This window comes from Carcharodon carcharias, chromosome 10 (assembly GCF_017639515.1).
Source record: "Carcharodon carcharias isolate sCarCar2 chromosome 10, sCarCar2.pri, whole genome shotgun sequence".
In the NCBI taxonomy this organism is placed as follows: Eukaryota; Metazoa; Chordata; class Chondrichthyes; order Lamniformes; family Lamnidae; genus Carcharodon; species Carcharodon carcharias.
The window spans coordinates 92,444,488-92,467,242 of record NC_054476.1 but is presented as its reverse complement, the minus strand read 5'-3'; the positions used below and the strand labels follow the sequence as shown (position 1 = coordinate 92,467,242).

Below are 22,755 nucleotides of genomic sequence, written 5' to 3'. Positions count from 1 at the left end.
GACAAGGGATTAGTTCTAAGCTAACATGTGCTCCATCCAGTGGCTTTAAGTAGTAAATTAATGGAAACCCCAGGTAGTCTGATTAGACAGGGCATCATCAACCTTGTAACAGCATCAAACTCATGGATCAGTTCAATGATAGTTGGACTTAAGAATATATTTGCTTAGATCCCAAAGACTTAAAGTCATCAACTGTGAGTATTGTGCTCTGCCAACTACTGAAGATGTAGCTACATGCCAAACACATGCTAAAAGATTCACAATTCTGAATGTCTGTGATAGGTTTTAGCACATGAGTTTCAATGAACAATAATGATACCTAACTACATTCTACACACTTCCAACCAATGTAGTTGGAACCATTTGACACTTGGAATCAGCTTAGCACCTAAAGTCTTTTAATTCAAGCTGCATGAGCTCGTGGAAGGATGCCAAGAGATAGAGGTCATTGAAGATACTTTTACAACAGCTGATTTGAAGAAATGCTGAAGAGACAATTCACAACCATGGGAAATACCTGGAAACTTCTCTTCACTGATACAATGAATGTGGTGTTTTGTTAAACATTGGCAAACTGAAACTTCACAGGTAAGAAGCACCTTTTATTGGGCTACACGGCTACAGGAATGATCCAGTCAAAGTTAAAGGCAATTTTAAAGATGCTGTCATCAACTGATGTAGCAGGGATGTGATGAGTGTTTGGACTTACTTAATATTTGAGTAAGTTTCTTTTGCATCTGTCAAGTATCATATTATCATGGCAGACTTGTTCAGGGGATAGATTCTAGGGCAAGTGCCACCAGCATGCCACTCTCTGTTATTACGATCTCAACAAATAAATGACACTACAATGTGATGCATCTTGATCAGAAATGTTGCAAAATGGAAAACCAGCTGCCTATTCATTATAAGCATTAATATCTGCAGAGACAAGACAAGCATGGATTAAGAAAGAACTTCATGCTCACTTACGGTAAATTTGAAGCTCATATCTACAGTCAGGACGTAGTACCAGAATTTAGCACCTGTGTTTGGAGATGTCTGCTGGAAGAAATTGATTGTTGCTAATCACTTCCAGTTGGAAACTCCCGTTGGCAACAGCATGTCTAGATTCAAGCATGATTGTAGGGGGAATCAAAGGTTAGGGGGAAAGTCAATGATGAGGTCCTGAGAGTCACAGAGGGCAGATCCAGGTGTTAGGAGGATCATCGAGGATGACAGATGGCAGGTCGAAGGTAATGGGGGAAATTCCAATGTGCTGGGACTGAGCAATAGTGGCATGTGCAGGGGAGAAGTTCTAGGATGTTACTTGGTCAAGCATAATGGGGGTGAATCAAGCTTCGCCAAAGGCAGGGAAAGGGTGATGGAGTAAGGGTCGAAGGCGATGAGGGGAAGGTAAAGATGATTGAGGGAGAGCGCAGGGTGGTGGTTTCAAGTTCCAGGGTCACTTGTGTGAGTGTTATGCATACGTCTGCATCAACATGAAGAGTTTCCTGGAGTAAAGCTGGAGGATGGAGCTCTCTACAGTGGGGCTGGTGGTATGCTTTAGCTGCAGATGATGATGATGGATAATAAGGGGCTGACTACCATGTGCTGGCTTGCTAGCCAGATTCCAAACAACTGACATGGGGTGACAAGCATTGAAAATTGCACATGTCAAGAGAGTCTGAGATGCTACTACTTCCAAACCCCACATGGGGTTGGAATGGTGCTTCCAAAGCCCCAAATCACCTTTTACTGATGTGTCACCCCCTTAAGAGCTCCCATTGGTTAGCAAATTTCCAAAAAATCATGAACATTCAACACACATGAATTAAAATACTTCAGACTATATGTTTAATCATAACTGAACATATCCATGGAATTATTTGACACCCATGCCCCTTCTGTGTTATTATATTTTTTTAAGTTTATGCTTTCTTCCAGTATGTCTTAGTGCTACCCCGACACACATGGCTAAGTGGAGGCAGCCTGTTGAATGTTATGTCCCTTTGCCTGAGATGACCTTGGCAGTCATCCACTGGTCGAGAGGCCTCGAGCTGTCAAGGGTCTCCTGTACAGGTCCAGGTACACCCTCACCTGTTGGAGGCAAGAGAGCAGACACATGGGAACACCACTACCTGGAAGTTCCCCTCTGAGCCACTCACCATCCTGACTTAGAAATATATCTCCGTTCCTTCACTGTCACGGGATCAAAATCCTGGAACTCCCTCCCTAACAGTACTGTGGGTGTATCAACACCACAGGGACTGCAGCGGTTCAAGAAAGCAGCTCACCACTACCTTCTCAGGGGCAATTAGGAATGGGTAATAAATACTGGCCTAGCCGGCAATGCCCACATCTCATAAAATTAATAAAACAAAGGCACTGGAATCACTGGCAGTGGGGAGGGGAAGCAGCAGCACATCTTTGGAGTGTCCTGAGATGATAATCCCAGAGTGGCATGCTGGTGCTCCTCCACTCTGTTAGTGCACGATGCCAACTCTTTGAATCCAGCAGGGGAAGCGGCAACTGGAAGGAGATCGAGTTGCCTTGTCCCCCCTCTTACCTGGCACTATAGAGTCCATGGCCAGAGAAACAGAACACAGGCCCCAGCACATAGTCAGCAGCCAATGTTGGACCTGGGTCTCTATGGCAGTTGCCAACCTCTCCACAGGTGCATACATTCACATGCCGGAGTCATGACAGAACTCGGGATTTGGACAGATTTCTCCACCTTTCACTCAAAGCTGCGCATGCCTCTGGCATCTCTTCAGGTGTCATCCCCCTGTGCATCTGCATCTCCAGCTGGTTTCTTACATCCATTTCTAGAAGCACATCATCAGTATGGGCCTGATTTCCAGCAGTCCTCTGACTGTTAGGAACCTGGGCTATCACCTCCTCCATCAGCTGCAGGGACATGTCTGTGATGTGTTCACAGATTGTGACTCTGAGTCTAATCGCAAATGCATATCCACTGCAATGACTGTCTCTGCACTGGTGGAGGATGCAGAGGAATGACATAATGACACATCCTCTGAGTGATCTGCATCATCATCCTCAGAGGCAGTAGTCGGGTTTGCTGCAGGCTGGCTCAGGCATTTCGCCTCGCTGCGAGGACCTGCAGTGGAGAACATAAAAGAATTAGATCATGGCTATGCACAACCCCTTTACTCATCAATGTATCACATGTATCACTTATATGCGCATTCTCAACACCAGACTGGAGGCATCCTCATTCTGATGCCTTGAGACTCTAGCCTCTCCATCCACACAGGGGCATGCAGGTGGCTCACCTGCTAATTCAGCAGCTCCTCCTTGGCAGGCTATGCGGATGTCTTGTACCCTGCCGTCAGTCTTGGGAGCACTCCATTGTGTTATGTGCGCAGGCAGCCAAAATGGTTGAGTGTCGTTTCCATGGGCACCTAACCTCTTAATAAGAAAGTGCCTTAATAAGCATGCATGCCTATGACAGCTCCAGTGCTGTCCCTAGTGTTTCACACACACACATACTCTTGCAATGGGCATAACTTTTACGGCTTGACCTGTCTCCCACTCATTCAATCTGCATGTGCCATCAGATGAGGCTTAGAACCCAAACTCCTGTCTGGCATCTTTCTCCACTCACACATTTATAGTGCTTGAAACCCTTAGAAATACAACTTTGCAGTGACTACATTGTGCCACTTACTTTGTAGGGGGAAAGTCATTCACCCTTTGAAGCACTGGACTCCATCTCATTTGTGGACTCCGTGACTTCTAACCTCCACTGCCACCTCCATCCAGGCCGCCTTGATCAGGCGGGAGGGCTTCTTACTTCCAAAACTGAGAAACAGGACCTGCCATTCCCAAATGGCCTGAAGGGAGGCAGCGCTTAACCGTGGAGCCATCTGCACTAGAACATAGCAGCTGATCGTGATCAACAGTGAAGCTGGAGGGTGGTGTCACAGCACTTCCAAGGATCTGATGAGGTATGGGTGACAGATCTGAAGGAGTTGAGGTGTCACATCACTTTCAGGAATTACAAACTCCTCACAAACAGCTAGACTGATGCTGCTGGATGGTAGGCAGTGGATCCCTGTCCGTTTGTCATTTAAATATGGCCTCCAACAGGCGAGGGTGTACCTGGACCCAGGCCTTCAATTTTGTGAGGTAATGGTGGGGTTAATGACTTCCTGTCCATCCCTGCCACGTGATTGGCTAGGACCCTCACCTTTGCATGTCCAATTGGCTGGCTACTGCATGATTGCACAAGGCTAGCCGCTCCACCTCAGAGTGCAATGTGCACTTTTGGTCCTGCATCGGGACCCTCAATGCAAGAAGATGATTCCATCCCAAAAATGGAAAACGTAGAGAAGGAAGGAGAGACTCACAGTACAAAAAGAGAGAGAGAAAATCAACAGGGGCAGATATAAAAGAAGCAAGTGAAAGGAAAAGAGAAAAAACAAAAGTCCAAAATAATTGAAAACAAAAGGCGAACGGAAGGATTCAGAAAGAATTAGTCAGAAGTAAGCAGAAAAACAGGAAGGGAATGTCTTTAATTCATATCCATGCAACACTATAGAATTCAATTAGTACAAAGGATTTGAATACTAGCAAAGAATTACAAAGTATTAATCTGTGCTAGGTTTCAAGACACAAGGTGAAAACACAAAACCACAGTAGACTTTTGATGTCTTAAAATCACTTGCATATGTCTCTTCTATATACGTAATAGCTTATTAAAATCCGAGTTGGTAACGTTCTCATGCTTCACTACATTAAATTCAATGGGTAACACTAACAGTTATATTTATGATTTTTACATGCTTCAGAGGTGGTGCAACAAGAAAATATTACAAAAACAAAGACACAGTGGCAATACATGCACAACAAACACAGCTAGAAGACATAACATATTCTCCAACTGTTCACGAGCAATATCTGGAGAGATTATATTATCAGGTTATTTTATCACAAACTTCCAAATGTTTCAAACACTACAGCAGCGTAACTAATGGGTTTTAACGTGTAACTTGGATTTTGTCAGAATCACATGACACTATTGGTGCAGGTGACTGGTATTGGTCAAGTGAATCTAGCAGACATCAGAATTTCTGATACCAGCAGAAACATGGACCAACAATTCCCAAATTTCTATTCCACTGATGTTAGAGCCCCTCCTTCACAAGAAAATAGATGGAAAAAGCTGCTTTTCCAAGAATATAAAATGAAGAGAAAGTATTGATAAATGTGTAAATAATTTAGTTTTACCAGGATTTGCAAGGTGAATTCACTGAACCGCCAGGAGCATAGACTTGACCATTTAAAACACAAGGACAGTGACTCAGAGGAACACAAATGTCCTTAGCAGAAATGTCATCAAGAACAGTTCCTGTGAAAAGAACAAACTTGCATTTAGATAGCACCTTATCCTGTGGGTCACCAGTGACCAGAAATTGAACTAGAGCAGCCATATAAATTCCAGGGAGAGAAGAAAAGTTTAGGAGTTGGGGATTCTGTTATGAATAATTTGCCTCTTTTCACCATCTACAAAGGTCGATGTCAGGTGTGTGATGGAAAACTTGCCTGGATGGATGCAGATGCAACAACACTCAAGTTCAACATCAACGAGTCCGCTTCATTACCACCTTATCTACCATCTTAAACATTCACATCACCTTCCATTGATCAGCATATCGTTGATGACTGTCCATCTCTTTGTTGATGATTGGGATTAGTCTGATAGATTAGTAAGTAATTAATCAAGTTGGGTTTGTTATTCTTTTTGGAGATTCCTGGGCAATTTTCAATATATTCAAATAGATGCCTTGCTGTAGTTACAATGGAACAGTTTAGCGAGAGGCATGGCTAACTCAGGAGCACAGCTCTTCAGCCAGGATTATTTCACGGCCCATACCCTTTACTGTGTCCAGTGCAGTCAGCTGTTTCTTAATATCAAGTGGAGTGAACTTAATGGCCGAAAAAATTGCTTTGTGATGGCTGGGAGCTCAGGGGGTGGCCGAGAAGAATCATCCACTTGACATTTTTGGCATGTGACCACAGCAGCCATGTCTTTAGCACTCACATTGGGCTCTACCATTGTTGTGGATAGGGTTATGCTTGAAGCCTCCTTTTCCCACTCGCTGTTTAATTGTCCACCACCATTCATGACTGCATGTGACAGGGGTTGCAGATTTCAAAGGTTGCAATCATTCTCCACTTAACATTTGTGCCTTCACTGAACCTGTACAAACTAGCTTACATTTGAATGCTATTTGCACTTGACTTTCCATGCACTGTTTGAAATCTAAATTCATTATAATTGACTCAGACCTAAAGGCAAAAAGTAGCCCATAGCACACCTTCACATATCAAATTTGAGATCTTTCTATTCTGCACTAAGTTCCTAAAGCAACTTGCACTGTATAGCAACATTTAAAACATTGTATTACTATTTGAAGCAATGGGCATTTAAAAGTGTATTAGTTTTGAGAACTGCCCAAATGACAGTAGAGTTGTTTCCAACCTGTATTTTCTTACATCCCTAAATTACAGAAGGGTGAAGTTGAAAGTGACCTGGAAATATTATTGAATTCAGCATTCAACATTTCCAGAGAAAAATTCAATAAAACAAGTAATAGTCAGATGATGTGAAACTATAATTAAATAGAGCTCTCGATCAGACCTCACATTAAATATTGTGCTCAGTTTCAGCCATTGATCAATCTGGATTTTGGTCCAGATTCAAGCCTTGGAGTCTGTGCACAGAGAGACCACAATGTTGATCCCCAGTGTCACAGAATTGAGTCAGAAGGAAAGACTGGAACAACATGGGCCCTTCTCCCTTCAACACAAGAAGGACCCTCACAGATTTACAAGATAGGAAACAGTATAAAGAAGGCCAATCCAGAACAATATTTCAAGGTAAATCAAGCCAGAAAGACAAGGAGGCACACATTCAGAATAAGGAAGGAATATTTAAAGGTTGATGTCAGAAATTCTTCATACAAAAACAGTGATGAACATGTGAAATATATTTCTAAAGAATTGTACTTGTAGGGTAGGATAGTGAAAATAAAAACCCAAGAACCATTTAAAAAGCATATACTTGAGATGAAACAGCTTCCATGAAGGTCACTTTTTTCATTTTGAACTAAATATTAAAAATATTAAACGAATTGATAAATAACTGAAAATAAAACATAGGCTAATTAGGTAGAATTGGACCATACAACAACCCATTCTTCCCCAATGTTTATAAAAGAACTGAAATTTGTGTTAAATTAAGGACATTTTTTCCTAATGTCACGACTCACTGGGGCCAGTGCGCTGTAGTATCAAGCCCCACTGTTCCCTGAGCCATAACATTTGTGAGAAGTTTGATTAGACCACCAAATTGCCCCAATTCTACCTAATTGTTTAATTTAGGTTAACAGAATATGAGCACCAGGTTTGTAAAGTTACTAAGTAAATAACTGTTTATTAAACAAATTGACTTTAATTAGTGGCAAAAGAAAGAAATATGAACTCCTAACTTTTAACTCTATAACTTAAACTCTACCACTTCTTAACCCTTACACACACACACACAAACAAACAAGCACACAAACGACATGGATTTTAAGGGTGAGATAAAACAGTTCAATAGCACCAATCCGGGATTCAGGATTAGATGGGTTGATTTTGATTGCTTTCTTCTAACTTCCTTGCAGGTTGCTGTGGTTGACACAAGGTGGTCTCCCAGCACTTACAGTCTGTGGTTCTCTGGTTGAAATTTGTTTTTAATGTCTCTACTGGTGATTTTTCCCCTTTTCCTCCTGACAAGGGTTTCTCAAAGAAAGCAGGATACAGCGGTGTGAGGAATAGCCAGCTAGCTACCATGGTAGGATTACTAGAGTCTTACAAAACACAGGAGAGAGAGGTTCCGGGTCTTTCCTCTTTTCAGGCTAGGAGCTGATTTACTGTACTATCCTCACACAGAACCTGGCCACTTAGTCAGGAGCTAATCAAAACACCATCACTGGGCAGGCCCCTCTTAAACTAGATCTCCTTTCCAGCACCATCCTGTCCAACCTGGCATACATTGTTCCAGGAGATAGTAACATTGTAGATTTTCTTCTTCTTGCTCCAATGAACATTTCTTTTAAACTTCAGCCATGGTAGTTTTTAAAAGTCACAGTCCAATCTTAAAGCCACAGTCCAAGAAAAATAAAAATATGTTCTTTACCCTAGTCAAATATAGGTTCAATAAAACTACATTGAATGTGATGTATGGAATTATATAGATCAGGCAGAAACCTTCAATCCAGAGCTACTGTGGCCAGTACCCATTAGAGCATCATCAGAAACTGGATCTGATGTTTAAGCCATAACAAAGCAAGCAAGGTAGCAAGACAGGCCAGTGAGTACAGGGATACAGGGCAAATTTTCGCCACAGAGGAGGGAATCAGGAGCCCAGAATGTTTATGAGTCAGAAATCCACTTCTGGGGAGAACTGATTAAAGTTCAGATTTTTGTGTGGGGAGGCCCTTTAATTTGTATAGAGATGAGTTTCCTGTCCATTTAAAGCCAGTGGAGGGGGAGGGTTGGGGGGGTGGGTGCAGTGAGGGCGTAGAAATAAAATCATTTAGTTATTCTTCTGAATTAAATTGCACTTTGGGTAAACCAGTAACCAAAATTAAAAATACTCAAAATAAAGGAAACTTCAATCACATGCGGCTTCCTTCAGGCTCAAGTGATAACAGGAGCCTGTGTCTGTCAAGGAGGCTGGGTTTTAGTTGAGCTGCCACCTGGTCTAGTTCAGAACTTAAAAGCAAAAAACTGCGGATGCTGGAAATCCAAAACAAAAACAGAAACAGAAATACCTGGAAAAAGTCAGCAGGTCTGGCAGCATCTTCCCACCCTGGTCCACTCCTCCATCACCCCCTACTCTTCAACCCCTACCCACGACACCTTCCCATGCAACCGCAGAAGATGCAACACCTGCCCCTTCACTTCCTCTCTCCTCACTATCCAAGGGCCCAAACACTCCTTTCAAGTGAAGCAGCATTTCACTTGCACGTCCCTCAATTTAGTCTACTGCATTTGTTGCTCCCAATGCAGTTTCCTCTACATTAGAGAGACCAAACGCAGACTGGATGACCGTTTTGCAGAACAACTTCAGTCTGTCCACAATCATTACCCAGACCTCCCTGTCGCTTGCCACTTCAACACTCCACCCTGCTCTCATGCCCACATGTCCGTCCTTGGCTTGCTGCATTGCTCCAGTGAAGCTCAACGTAAACTGGAGGAACAGCACCCCATCTTCCGACTAGGCACTTTACAGCCTTCCGGGCTGAATATTGAGTTCAACAATTTTGGATCTTGAACTCTCTCCTCCATCCCCACCCCCTTTCCGTTTCTTCCCCCTCCTTTTTGTTTTTTCCAATAATTTATATAGATTTTTCTTTTCCCACCTATTTCCATTATTTTAAAATGTATTTCCACCCTTTGTTTATCTCTATCTTTTAGCACGTTTAGTATTCCCCCCACCCCCTAGAGCTATCTGTATCTCGTCTGTCGTCTGTCCTGCTTTCTACACTTAATTAGCACATTCCTTTAGATAATATCACCACCGTCAACACCTCTGTGTCCTTTTGTCTGTGACATCTTTTGGTTATCTCCACCTATTACTGGCTGCTTGTCCCAACAACCCACCTCCCACCCCCCTTAAATAAGCTTTCCTATTTTTACTTAGTTCTGTTGAAGGGTCATGAGGACTCGAAATGTCAACTGTGCTCTCCTCCGCCGATGCTGCTGAGTTTTTCCAGGTATTTCTGTTTCTAATTCAGGACTAGTTGGCTTTCTGGAGCAAGTGTGATCTCTAAAATCAATTATTTGAGTATTGTTGAAACAAGAGACATGCTAACTAGTTTTTCAACTTGCACTCATCAGGATAGCTCGCAAGAAATTATCAAACTGTAATGGGAGTACAGCCATTTATAATTCATGAGGAGAGAAAGTGCTAACTGGTTGTCAATTGGACTCTGATTGGTGGAGGCATTGCCCTGGGGAATGAACCAGGAATGACTGTTCCCTAAGCTTTTGTTTAGTTGAAAACGGCACAAACTATGGACATATCCCTTCTGTCTGCTAAGGACAGGTCCTGTGAGTGAAAACATATGATTTCTGGCATGTGTAAGTGGTACAGTTGGAGAAACTGGCATTCCGTGTCTTAAGCATTTCCACAAAGGTTAACAGGTTGTGGTCAGTATAGGCTGTGGTCTCTCTGTATCCATTTCAGACATATATCTCAAAGTTTTTGAGAGCCAGTAATAAACTGAGGATTTCCTTCTCTAACTGTGGAGTACCATCTCTGATGCTTGTTTAGATTTTTGGATAAGTACCCAATTGGTCTCTCTATTCCTGATTCATCTTCCTGGAGGTGGACAGCGCCAGTGTCACTCACGTCGATGGCTGCTTTAAATGCTTCATTAAAGTTCAGAGCTGCAAGCACAGGTTCGCCTATTACAATGGCTTTCAGCTTTTGAAAGCTGTCTGGCATTTTTCAGTCCATATTATCTTCGCTTTTTTCTGTAGTAGGTCTGTTAGCGGGGTGGCTATTGTGCTGAAGTCTGGGACGGCCTTGAGGTAGAACCTACACATACCCAAAAACCTCATGGTTTCCCATTTTGTTGTGGGAATGGGGAACCGTGTTACTGCTTGTATCTTTTCAGCCCTGGGCAGTACTTGTCCGTGACCCGCTACATGTCCTAGATAGGTCACTTGAGCCGTAGCAAACTCGCTCTTTGCGAGACTGACCACTAGGTCAGTTAACTACTTTCTGGAAGAGGGCTTCCAGTTGTTCTAAGTGAGTTTCCCAGGTGTCGCCTAACACCAGGAGGTTATCTAGGCGCACTATGCAATTAGATAAGCCCACTACTACCCGGTTCATCAGCCTTTGAAATGTAGCTGGGGCATTTCGGAGCACATATGGCATGCCTCAACACTAACCCATCTGGTGTTATGAAGGCGGAGATTTCCTTCGCTCAGGCAACCAAGGGAACTTGCCAGCATCTCTCGAGTAAATCCATCTTTGTAATGTAGGCTACTTTACCTCCCTATCTATTCAGTCTTTCGCTGGGGATTCGGGTAGGAGTCAGCTCTGGTCACTGCATTAACTTTTCTGTAGTTAATGCGGAACCTTGTGGAGCAATCTGGCTTGGGCATAAGCACAACTGGGGAGCTCCAGCTATTGCTGCCAGGGTCTATTAATTGATGCTCCAGCATGTAGTTAATCTTCTCCTGAACCTGGGCCAGTTTCTCTGTGTCTAGAGAATAGGGAAGTTGCCTTATGGGAGGGGCCTCTCCCACATCCACATCATGTAGAGCTAGTGTGATGCAGCCTGGCTTGCCTCTGCATAAGCCTTTAAATGCAGTGAACAGCCTCATTACGTCTGCTCACTGTTCTGCACTTAGATGGGTGAATAAGGATTCTAAGTTCATTAGTATCTCAGCATTGGTTAGCCGGGTAGTAGGGGGTTCAACGTGGGCCTGACCCATGGCTTCCTCCAATTCATCCCCATTGCTACCCTCATCCTCTAGGTCAGTGGCAATGGGACAGACCTGCTTATCCTCTTCCCGGTTGTGATGCTACTTGACATGACACAGCCTTTGCCTTTTCTCCCGATCTGGGATCTCAATCAGATAGTTTATTTGCTTCTTTGCTACTCTGTTCGGGCCACCGAACCGGGCTTTAAAGGGTTCAGTTGGTATTGGTAGGAGCACTAACACAGTCACCTGGCTGAAAAGTTTGGGTCCTGGCATGTTTGTCTGCTTGTTTTTTCATAGCTGTCTGGGAGATGTTCAAGTGTTCTCAGGCCACATCACAGGCTCTCATAAGTCTTTCCTGGAATGCTGTTACATAATCTAACATGGACACTTCCTCCTTCTGTTCTAAAAACCTCTCCTTGATTAATTTCAGAGGCTCTCGCACTTGGTGTCTGTAAACCAATTCAAACAAGTGAAACCAGTGGACTCATTGGCTAAGTCCCTGGCCGCAAACAGCAGAAAACTTAGACCTTTATCCCAGTCAAGGGGGTATTCGTGGCTGTATGCCCTGATCATTGCTTTTAGGGTCCGATGGTAATGCTCTCGTGCCCCTTGCAACTGCAGGTGATATGCTGAAGGCTTCAGCTGAGTCACACCCAGGTGACTTCCTGGAACATTTTGGACATGAAACATGATCCAATTGGATCTTGGTGGGCAGGCTATGCCTGGTAAAGAATTGGGTCAATTCCCTCACCACTGTTTTGGCAGATATGGTTCTCAGGGGAACAACCTCTAAGAAGCAGAGAGCCACATCTTTGATGGTAAGGATATACTGGTAGCCCCCTTTTGTTTTGAGCAGGGACCCCACACAGTCCACCAACACTTGCTGAGTGGTTCCCCAAAAGCTGGCACAGGAATCATTGGTGCAGGTCTTATTGCATGTTGGGGTTTACCCACAACCTGGTAGGTGTGGCAGGTTCTGCAAAACCTTACTACATCCCAGTAGAGTTGTGGCCTGTAAAAATGCTGGCTGATGAACGCTTTGGTTTTATGTGTATCAACATGCCCAGCCATCGGAATTTTGTGAGCTAGCCGCAGTATTTCCCTACGGTACCTCGGGGGGTCATTGTCCACTTCTCATTTGCAAGTCTGTGAGGAGGTCTCCATTTCCTCATCAGCACCTCATTTTTAATGTAGTAGCATTCAGGGACTGCTTCTGTCTCTGCTTCAGTGTGGGTAGTCTGAGCTAATGTTTTTAACAGTGGATCAGCTTGCTGGGCTGCTGTCAAGGAAGATCTATTTATTATCTCCTCAGGGTCTTCTAGACTCCCGAAAAAGGTTTCAGATAACCAGACCAGGGGGTCTTCTGTCTGCAGTGCCCCTTCAGCCTCCACTGATGGAGCTTGTCTGGCCGTAGACCGTATCACCTCACAGTCAGGGAAAATGCCAAGCACCTTCTCCTGCAACTGTTCTGTATCCCTGACCTCAGTGGGCTTCTCTGAGACCACTGGGGATCCTATTAGCTTTGATCTCGCCAGATGATTGCCAAGGAGCAGGTCGACCTGTCCACAAACTGGAGATGACTCCCATGGTCACTGGTCCTGACACAAGGTCACACCCAGGTGCACCCGGTATAGGAGAAGGGCATGTACCCTCCTTCAAACCCCTTTACCAACACCTTGGCACTTACTGTACTCTCTGGTGGGAAGGTCATGCCTTTTCCCAGCAGGAGAGTTTGGCTGGCCCCTGTATCCCTCAGTATTACTACAGGCTTACTCTTTGCACCCTGGGGAATGTGGCCACCCTTCCTTAGGATACAAAATCCTTGTAACTCTCCCTTGTAACTTTACCCTCACCCGCACTTTCAGCAGTACCTCTACAGGGATTTGCAGCCACAGTCTGAGCCATAGCCTGGTCTGCTTTGCTCTCTGGCTTACCCCCATTCTCTGCACGGGGGTATGGGCCCCAATAAATCACACTGGATTTTCCCGTAACCTCCAGCCGTTGGCCCTACCTTTTGCAGTTAAAACACCCAGGTTACTTGGCCTCACTTTTCATCTCAGCGCCACTCTTTCTGTCCTGAGGAGGGCCCCCAGCATTTCCCTCTCTCCCATGGGTGCTCAGCTTCCTATCACTCTCCCTGACTCTATCCTTTCCAGTTGGCTGGGGGTAACTAGGAGAGGTTCTCCTCTGGAACAAGGGTTTGTGGATCAGCTTATAATAATCAGCCAGTGTGGCTGCCTGCCTGGTTCCTGTTATTCTCTGTTCCTCTAGTTGTGTTCTTATTGGGAAGGGTGTGGAGTTTTTAAACTCCTCAGGGAGAATTATCTCACAGAGGTTTTCGTAAGTAACTTCTGTTTTAAGTGCCCACACCCACTGGTCAAAAGCAAGTTGTTTAAGCCTTTCAAATTCCAGGTACGTCTGGTCAAGCCGTTTACTGAGGGTACAGAATTTCAGACCGTATGCCTCCGGCACTAACTAGTACACACATAAAATAGCCCTTTTTGCTACCTCATAGTCAATGGCACTTTGCAGTAATAAGGACCAATATTGAACTGGCCACTTTAACTACTGTGCTAGCTGCTCAAAAGAGATAAAGAAGGTTTCCTGCTTTGCTTCAAACTTAGGGATTAAAAGAGCAAACTGGATTGCCTCAGCCATTAAGTCTGAGCTAGTGGTGTCTTCAAGGGACACAGTAGGATCTCTGCCCCTCAGCTCAAGCTGTTTTAGCTTAAACTCGCTATCCTTATCTCTGTCTTGAAATTCTCTCTCTTCTCTCATGCCCGTTTTCCTCTTTCTCTCTCTTTCCCTTTCCTTTTTTCTTTCCTAAAATTCTAATTTCCACTGCTCAAATTTTAATCTCTCTGCAACTACTCTACCCATTTCATCGTCCCCAATTTCCACCCATAGACCGTTGATCACCCCTTTTTAAAATTTCAGGTTTTCTGGCTTTCTAATAAAATTCTAATCCTAAGTGCCTCACTAAATCTTATGTGTTCGAGGAACAGAACTTTTAAATCTTCAAAAGTAACTTCCCCTAATTCTCCTAGAAATGCACTGGCATCAAATGTGGATATTTCTACACGATAGTAGTACAAACTCAAGAAAGCCTTTTGCAGTTTTTTAAATTTGGTTTCAAAGGAACAATTTACTTTCCCCACTCTAATTCATTCATTTTGTCAGTGGGAACAATTCACAAAGAACAAACACAAGAATGCCAAAATTCAAACAATCATAACAATTGATACATAGGAAAAAAGGCTGGTAAGAAAAGGTTGGTTAAAAAGTTGATGAAGGTTGATTGGTAAGTCAGCTCTGATTGGCCAAAGTGTTGCTGTGGAGAAACCAATTGGGAACTATAGGCTCCCCAAGCTCCCTGTGCAAGGTTTAAACATATTCATTTTGCTTGCAGAGAATGGGCCGCTGCGTATGAACGTATGTTGCTTCTAGCAAGCATAAATGAGCCAGGCTACAAGCTCGACTGATTGCCTTAAATTGATTGTTAGTATAGCTATTAGCACACTCAGGATGGTTCAACAAGTGCTGCCCAATTGTGGAATCACATCGAACAGCAGACCTTTTGTTATGGGTTTTGCAAGTACAGGCTGGTTGAGTCTAATTTAATTGATTCATGGTTATTGTGTATTATTTTTGCTGATGTCAATGTTGTACAGGAAGAAACTAATGTCTATATTTGCTAGTTTCTCAATCAGTTGAACCTGAATATTGCAGCCTTAAGCATACATGGGAAAGCTGGAAAGAAAAAAAAGACCAATGTTGAGCTCTAGGGAAAGCCAGGACTGAACTTTAGTCATTTCTGTATTCTGCCTATTAGGAACAACTGAAGGAACATGCTACTTAATCCAATCATCCAATCACTAGCACGTACAGTCTACATACCTGGCATCATATCGGCACTAAAATTCATACACAACATTGCTCAATTGTGTAGTAGGCAGAACATCTTTTTGGACTGAAGACAGCATCCAGTTAGTGGAAAGTACCACTCACGTAGCCACTGCATAGTAGCGTGTGAAACAGCTTCCTTAACCTCCATGGCAACGCTTCGGCCAGTGTTGACTTGCCTACCAATCAGTTCCCTTTTCTCCTATGGTGTAAATTGTTGTGATTGTTTGAAATTTGGAATTCTTGTGTTTGTCCTGATGAATGCAAGTCTAAAATCTTCAACAACATCTCTCTTTTCATCAATATTCAAGTTCTGTACTACCAAATGGCAGAATCTATTTTAGAACTGTCCTTTGAAAACACTAGACGAATTAATGCCAATAGCTCCAAAGGACAATTTTGAAGCTAGTCGAGTGCCAGAATTTAGGGGTGACATGGTCACTTAACTGGTTATGTGAGGTTAACATTTGAGATGCTTTAACAAGTCAAACATGATAAGGCTGCTGTCGGACCAATTATCAATGGCATTAGAAGTCTTATTGCAATTTGATAATATAATTCATCCAAAACACAGGAAAGTTTATTGATACCAACTTACTTTTCTGACTTAAGGCCGTACAATGCCAGAGTACAAAGCATGAGCAGAGTACTCGTTCTCTATCACAGACTCATTGATCAGAATGGATATAAAAATCTAGTATTGGAATCAGACTTTTTTGACAATGTATTGTTCACAATTAGGTAAACATATTTTTCTTCAATTTTACATGACAACATATTCCAGGAATTTTAACTGTTATTAGCTTCAGTATATTTACCTTCTGGGCAGAAGCAACCATATGTGCCGTAGCTATCACAGATGGTCTGTGGATTTGAGCAAGTAAATAAACAGGGAGATCCACATTCCTGATAAACCTGGTTTCCTGGACATGGTGTAAGGGCTGAAATAAAGCAGGATGCAGTCATGATTTGTTAAGTGTATTCACAGAATCATTGAATGGTTACAGCTTCTCACTATCTTTATAATTTGAATCACTGACAAGCTGTTTTCCTGCTTATATCCTCTATTTCCTATCCCCCCACTCCTCCTCTCCGCACTGGTACACTAACTCTCAATTCTCTCTCTCAGCTTCTTCCCTATTAAGTTCACCATGGTCTCCCACCTACACTAACTTTCTGGTGAATTCCCATGCGAACATCCTTACTAGAGTGCTTTAAGATGATGTAAATACTCAAGGTGCCCCAGCATCCTCTCTGTTAACACTTACAATTTTTGTGCTAATGCAAATGTGAGAGATGGGACACTTAAATCGTCTTTACGTATGAATCAAATACTGTTTGGAAATGTTAGGATTGATAAACACCCAGCTGCAGAATAAGATGAGACTGACTGCCAAGACACCATATGCCACAGTAAAAGATAAAGATTGGCCTATCGACTTACTGAATGAGAAACAAAGTTTGTACAACAAAGGCAAAGACCAAAAAGACTACAAGTCAGTTAAAAACGCTGCATTATCTAAATATGCAACCACATGTTACAAGTTGTATTATAGTATAAAAATAGAACATGTTTCCCTCTAGGGAGAACATTCTTGGAGTGGTCAGCAACTACTCCACAGCATGGTCTGTATGGCTGGAGCTGTTTGCTCCACATGTTGGCAACATATTGGTCCTGTTAAAGGTCACAAGTGCTTTCAGGGTCAGTCAGAAGCCCATAGGCATGCAGACAGTCTAGAGTTGAAAATGATCACTCCAAGCTTGACAAGCAGGTTTTATGAACTGCATGTCATCATGTAATTTAATATAGCTCTGTAGAGCAGTTATATAAATTATAATACTGTTATTAGACAATATAATGCAACTTGGTATTAAGAAAGCACGAATATGATTTTTATTTTCTTCTTTCTCATGAATGAAGTTTTTTTATGCGTTCATGGGACGAGGGCATTGCTGGCAAGGCCAGTATTTATTGCCTATCTGCACTCAAGAAAGTGGTGGCAAGTGGCCTTCTTGAGCTGCTGCAGTCCATCTGGTGCAGGTACACCCACAGTGCTTGTCAGGAAGGAGATCGAGGACTTTGACTTAGAGGGGGATCTGGAGGCAGCGGTGTTCCCATGCGTCTGCTTTCTTTGTCCTTCTAGGTGATGAAAGTCATGGATTTGGAAGATGCTGTTGAAGGAGCCTTGATGAGTTGCTGCAGTGCACCTTGTAGATGGTATACACTGCTGTGACCTTGAATCGGTCATGGAGGGAGTGAATGTTTAAGGTAGTTGTTTGGGTGCTGATCAATCGGGCTTTTTTGTTCCTGAGCTTCTTGCAAGTGCAGAGTATTCTACCACACTCCTGAAATGCCTTGTAGGTGGTAGACAGGCTTTGGAGAGTCAGGAAGTGTGTAACTCATGGCAGAATTTCCAGCCTCCTGCCTGCTCTTACAGATACAGGATTTAAATGGCTGGTGCAGTTCAGTTTCTGGTCAATGGTGACCCCTAGGATGTTGATGGTAATGGCGTTGAATATCAAGGGGAGATGTTTAGATTCTCCCTTGTTGGAGTCATTGCCTAGCACCTCTGTGGCACGAATGTTGCTTGCCACTTATCAGCCCAAGCCGGAATGTTGCCCAGGGCTTGTTGCACATGGACATGGACTGCTTCAGTGTCTGAAGAGTTGCAAATGGAAATGAACAATCATCAGTGAACGTCCTCACTTCTGAGCTTATGTTGGAGGGAAGGGTACAGATGAAACATCTGAAGTTGGCTAGGCCTAGGACACTGCTGTGATGTTATGGGGTTTGAGATGAGTGGCCTCCAACCATCTGCCTTTCTGATAGGTATGGCTCCAAATAACGTTGCCAGAATTACAATCCTTTCTTGTGACGAGAACCACTGAGAAAAATCTTCGCCAATCCACAACGCTGAAGCCTTAAGAGCAACTAACCAGTTAAAATGGCTAAAACAAAAACAGAATTAACTGGAAAAACTCAGCAGGTCTGGCAGCATCGGCGGAGAAGAAAAGAGTTGACGTTTCGAGTCCTCATGACCCTTCGACAGAACTGTTCTGTTGAAGGGTCATGAGGACTCGAAACGTCAACTCTTTTCTTCTCCGCCGATGCTGCCAGACCTGCTGAGTTTCTCCAGGTAATTCTGTTTTTGTTTTGGATTTCCAGCATCCGCAGTTTTTTGTTTTTTTATCAGTTAAAATGGCTGTCTGTTAATAGATCTGGTTTCTGCTTGCAGATAAGTAGTGTGGTAGTTATGTTATTGGACTAGAAATCCAGAGGCCTGGATTTACAGTCCAGTGATGTGCAAAATCCTCGTTTGCTCCACCTACTGCTCCAACTCTAACCTTTCTTTTTTTAAGGTCCCTTGAATGCATGCTATCAGCCTTTTCTATGCTTTCCTCTCCCACTATTTTTGACATGAATCCCTTCACTTTGGTTGCTGTCATGCATTTTGCTAATTTTCCTTCATGTGAGCTGCCAATATTTTCCAAACATGCTACTTCTACTTGGCAACACCAGAACCACTTACAAATTCCCTCCCAAGTCACATGACATTCTAACTAGGAGCTATATTGCTGTTCCCTCATTGTCGCTGGGTCAAAATCCCAGAACTACCTCCCTAACAGCACTGTGGGTGTACTTACACCACACAGATCGTAAGAAAGCAGCTCACCACCCCTTCTCAAGGGCAACAGGGATGGGCAATAAATTCTGGAAAGCTGGCCTTAGACATCCAGTGAGCAAATAATAAAAGAAACTCCAAATACAAGAGTAAACAGGGATTCTACCTGTCTTCCAGTGAAGATACAGCAGCTGAGGAGATTCTGGCCAAGGGATTTAGTATTTTAAAAATTGAAAAAGAAAATGCTGAGGGACTAAGCTTATCAAGGTCTTCGATGTTATATGTATTATGATAGTGATCATTGGTTCAGAGAGACTTGGGTGCGCTCATACAAGGAGCCCAGAAAGTTAGCAAGCAGGTAGACCATGCAAGTAGGAAGGCAAATGGCATGTAGACCTTTATGGGGGTTATGCATGGTGTCATGAAGCTATTGATGTATATAGCGTTATTGGAAAATATTATTTTTTAAATAGAGGTTTAGTCTGTGGATTAAAGCCAGCTAGTCTGTGTGCTAAGATATGTATTAGTTTTGAGATATAAACAGAAGTAGAGGTACATTTGCATTTTGTTGAATACAGCATTCAAGAAGGGAAGTGAAATCTTGCACCTAGTTAGGAGACACCGATGTTTATATTACTAATAAAATTGGTACTATGAAAGGGGTTTTATTGTTAGAAGGGGTGGAGTTCAAAGGGCCTGATGATACAATGAGAATATACACTCAAAGAGAAGTGCTGGGTAAAACAGAAAGCAGTTTTGTGTGTGCAGAGAAGAGGCATGTAACATCAAAGCAGCTGTAAGTATGCAAAGGAATCAAAGTGAAAGGAGCCTCATTTTGAATTTGTAAGGTGAAAATGCTTTGCCTGGTGTCTGCTTAAAGTCTATGGGTTGTTGTTGTCTTAGTGGAGATTAGTTTGGGAATTTGTTAAAAGCTATGATAGTAGTAATTTGTAGCCATGCGTATATGTTTAACTTGTGTAAACTAATAAATGTCTCATGCAGTTAGATATAAAAAGCTCTCGAGAACTGGTGGTTCTTATTCCTGAATTTAGAGGTGCAACTCAAACATACCAATTGAAAATATAGGTTATGACAGTTGTTTATAGTTTCCCTTCGGGATTTCAAATAACTCAGCTTTTAACAACTGCTGTGTCATAACATTGGGGATTGGATTTCACGAACAAAGAAGTCTTGCTGCAATTGTAGCTTTGGTGAGACCACATCTGGTATACTGTGTGCAGTTTTGATCTCCATATTTAAAGAAGGACATACTTGCATCCCTGGGGTGAGGGGGTTGACCTATGATGAAAGGCTGAGTAAATTGGGCCAAAGTTTTCTGGAGTTTGGAAGAATGAGAGGTGATCTCATTGAAACATGCAAGATTCTGAAGGGGTTGACAGGTTAGATGCTGAGAGGCTGATTCTGCTTGCTGGGGAATCTAAAACATGGGAGCACAGTCTCAGGATAAGGAGACAATTATTTAGGGTGGAGTTGAGGAGAAATATCTTCACTCAAAGGGTTGCGAGTCTTGTGAATTCTCTACAAGAGAGGTTTGTGGCTGCTCCATCATTGAATATATTTAAGGCGAGGATAGACAAATTTTTGGTCTCTCAGGGAATTCCAGAATATAGGGCCTTGAAAGCTAAAGGCACTGTTGCCAATAGAGAGGCAAGTAAAGTAGAGTTTGTGAAGGAAGTGGGGAGTACATTTTGGGGAAGCCAAAGTTACAAAAGCAGAGTTTTCAAAGTGTTGTAAATGTTTGGGAAATACGGAGGGGGGATGGGCCATGGAAGGATTTGTAAACAAAGATGAGAATTTTCACAGAGGCTTTGGTGATCCAGGAGCCAATGTCGGTCAGTGAGCAGAGGGCTGATGAGTGAATGGGATGGTGCAAGCTAGAAAACATACAAACATATGAACTAGGAGCAGGGGAAGGCCACTTGGCCTGCTCCACCATTCAATAAGATCATGGCTGATCTGAATGTAGCCTCAACCCCACATTCCTGCCTACCCCTGTTAACCTTTTACACCCACCCCCTACCCCGGGTAGCAAAGAATAGAGGCAAATGTATGTGTAACAGCAAGTTCTTACATGCACAATCAAAGTACTATGAAATTGAAATAGGTGACAAAATGTATTACAAATACATTACTGCAAAATTCAAACAATATAGGTCATCCTACTTACGGCAGAAAGAGATATTTCTCCAGTTAGTGACTGGCTCCAGTAACCTAGAACATTGTCGGGAATATTCAGACAAAGTCTGACAACTGCATTGTTTGTCACCTTTGGCAGTACACTTGTATAAATCACGCTGACATTCCATAACATAATTTGCCTTTGGTAATTTACAGAGCGGCGCCACTTTATTCAACATGCAAGAGCAATCAGACACCTAAAAAAAATCAACAGATTAGTTTCATGATGAAAATATGAAATGTGCAAACTTTTTCTAAGCAAAAAGGTGAAACGAAACAGACTTAAGAAAATGTTCAGGGATATGAGTAGGTAACATGTATGTAAGCAGATTTTGCTATGTTCAGGGAATCAACATTACCCAAGCATAGGGAGGAGGAAAAAGGGGAAAAGACCTGTTGTAACAGATATCCAACCCAACTGCACTATTCCAGGATTCCCTGTGCTTCCCCTGAGGGATAACTAACATTCTAAAGATGGAAGGAAGGAGTACTCCCAACCACACACCTTATTTTACAGTGAATCTATTCATTTAACACCCAGCAGAGCTGCATCTGTAAAAGGTCAATCCGAGCTCCAGCAGTGAATCGATATACTTAAACAGTTTGCATAACATACTTACATAGTCAACATAACTTTCCTCCAATCTTCCTGGGTTCAAAGGATGACATGTTTCTGAAGGATCATCTACTTGATATTTGCTAGCGAACTCGTAAGGTGAAACTACCTTGCCTAAACAAAGATTGCGTTTTATGTCATATGCCATTATATGTCAAAATATATGACGCTGATAACTGAAAGACTGGTATAAATCCTACAAATGATGACTCTTATACATTTAAAGTAGTCCAAGTAACAACTGAAGTTTAACAGTGCATATTGTTTCAGTTATATGTTTATTTAAGAGATCTACTTATTCCACCAAAAATAAGTTAATTGGCAAATGTTTTTTACCCATTCTATATTTTCAAGCCTCCTTGGCTGCACACTTTGAAATTATGATGAAATTAAAAGGCAAGCATGAACTTTTCTGTGGTCTCAGCCTGTGCAACCTGACAGCTGATTTCTCCTCTATGCTACTGGCTGGCCACTTCACACTGAACCCAATGATGCAGGCAAAATCAGCACTTACTGGTCCAGTGTTGCACGAGTTTCAACATAGACAAAGATTCAAACACAGTTTCACGTTATAAAATTCACTATATTGTGCCTAATCTCTATCAAATAATTTTGACAGCAAAACACACACTGCTTTAAACATAGGAACATAGGACTTAGGAGCAGGAGCAGGCCATTCAGCCCTTCGAGCCTGCTCCATCATTCAATAAGATCATGGTAGGTCTGGCTGTAGTCTCAATTCTACTTTCCTGTCTGCAGCCCCCCGCCCCCACCACCACCCCCCCAACCCCCCCCCCCAACCCCCCCCCACCACCACCCCCCCCAACCCACCCCCCCCCCCCCCCCCCCCCCCCGCAACCAACCAACCAAATCCACAAATAACCCTTGTCTATCAAAAATCTGCCTAACTCTGCCTCTACT

At 42.9% G+C, this 22,755-nt stretch overlaps 1 protein-coding gene across 1 annotated transcript in view; it reads right to left on the bottom strand.

Moving 5' to 3' along the window:
- Nucleotides 1-22,755, bottom strand: part of LOC121282853 (mucin-6-like) — a 286,476-nt gene that overhangs the window by 216,402 nt on the left and 47,319 nt on the right. The window contains exons 7-10 of the mRNA XM_041196667.1: nucleotides 21,839-21,948; nucleotides 21,208-21,415; nucleotides 16,215-16,337; nucleotides 5,233-5,353 (exon numbers count right to left, since the gene is read on the bottom strand). Of these exons, the coding sequence (XP_041052601.1) occupies nucleotides 5,233-5,353; nucleotides 16,215-16,337; nucleotides 21,208-21,415; nucleotides 21,839-21,948 (562 nt within the window). The remainder of the gene's footprint in view (nucleotides 1-5,232; nucleotides 5,354-16,214; nucleotides 16,338-21,207; nucleotides 21,416-21,838; nucleotides 21,949-22,755) is intronic.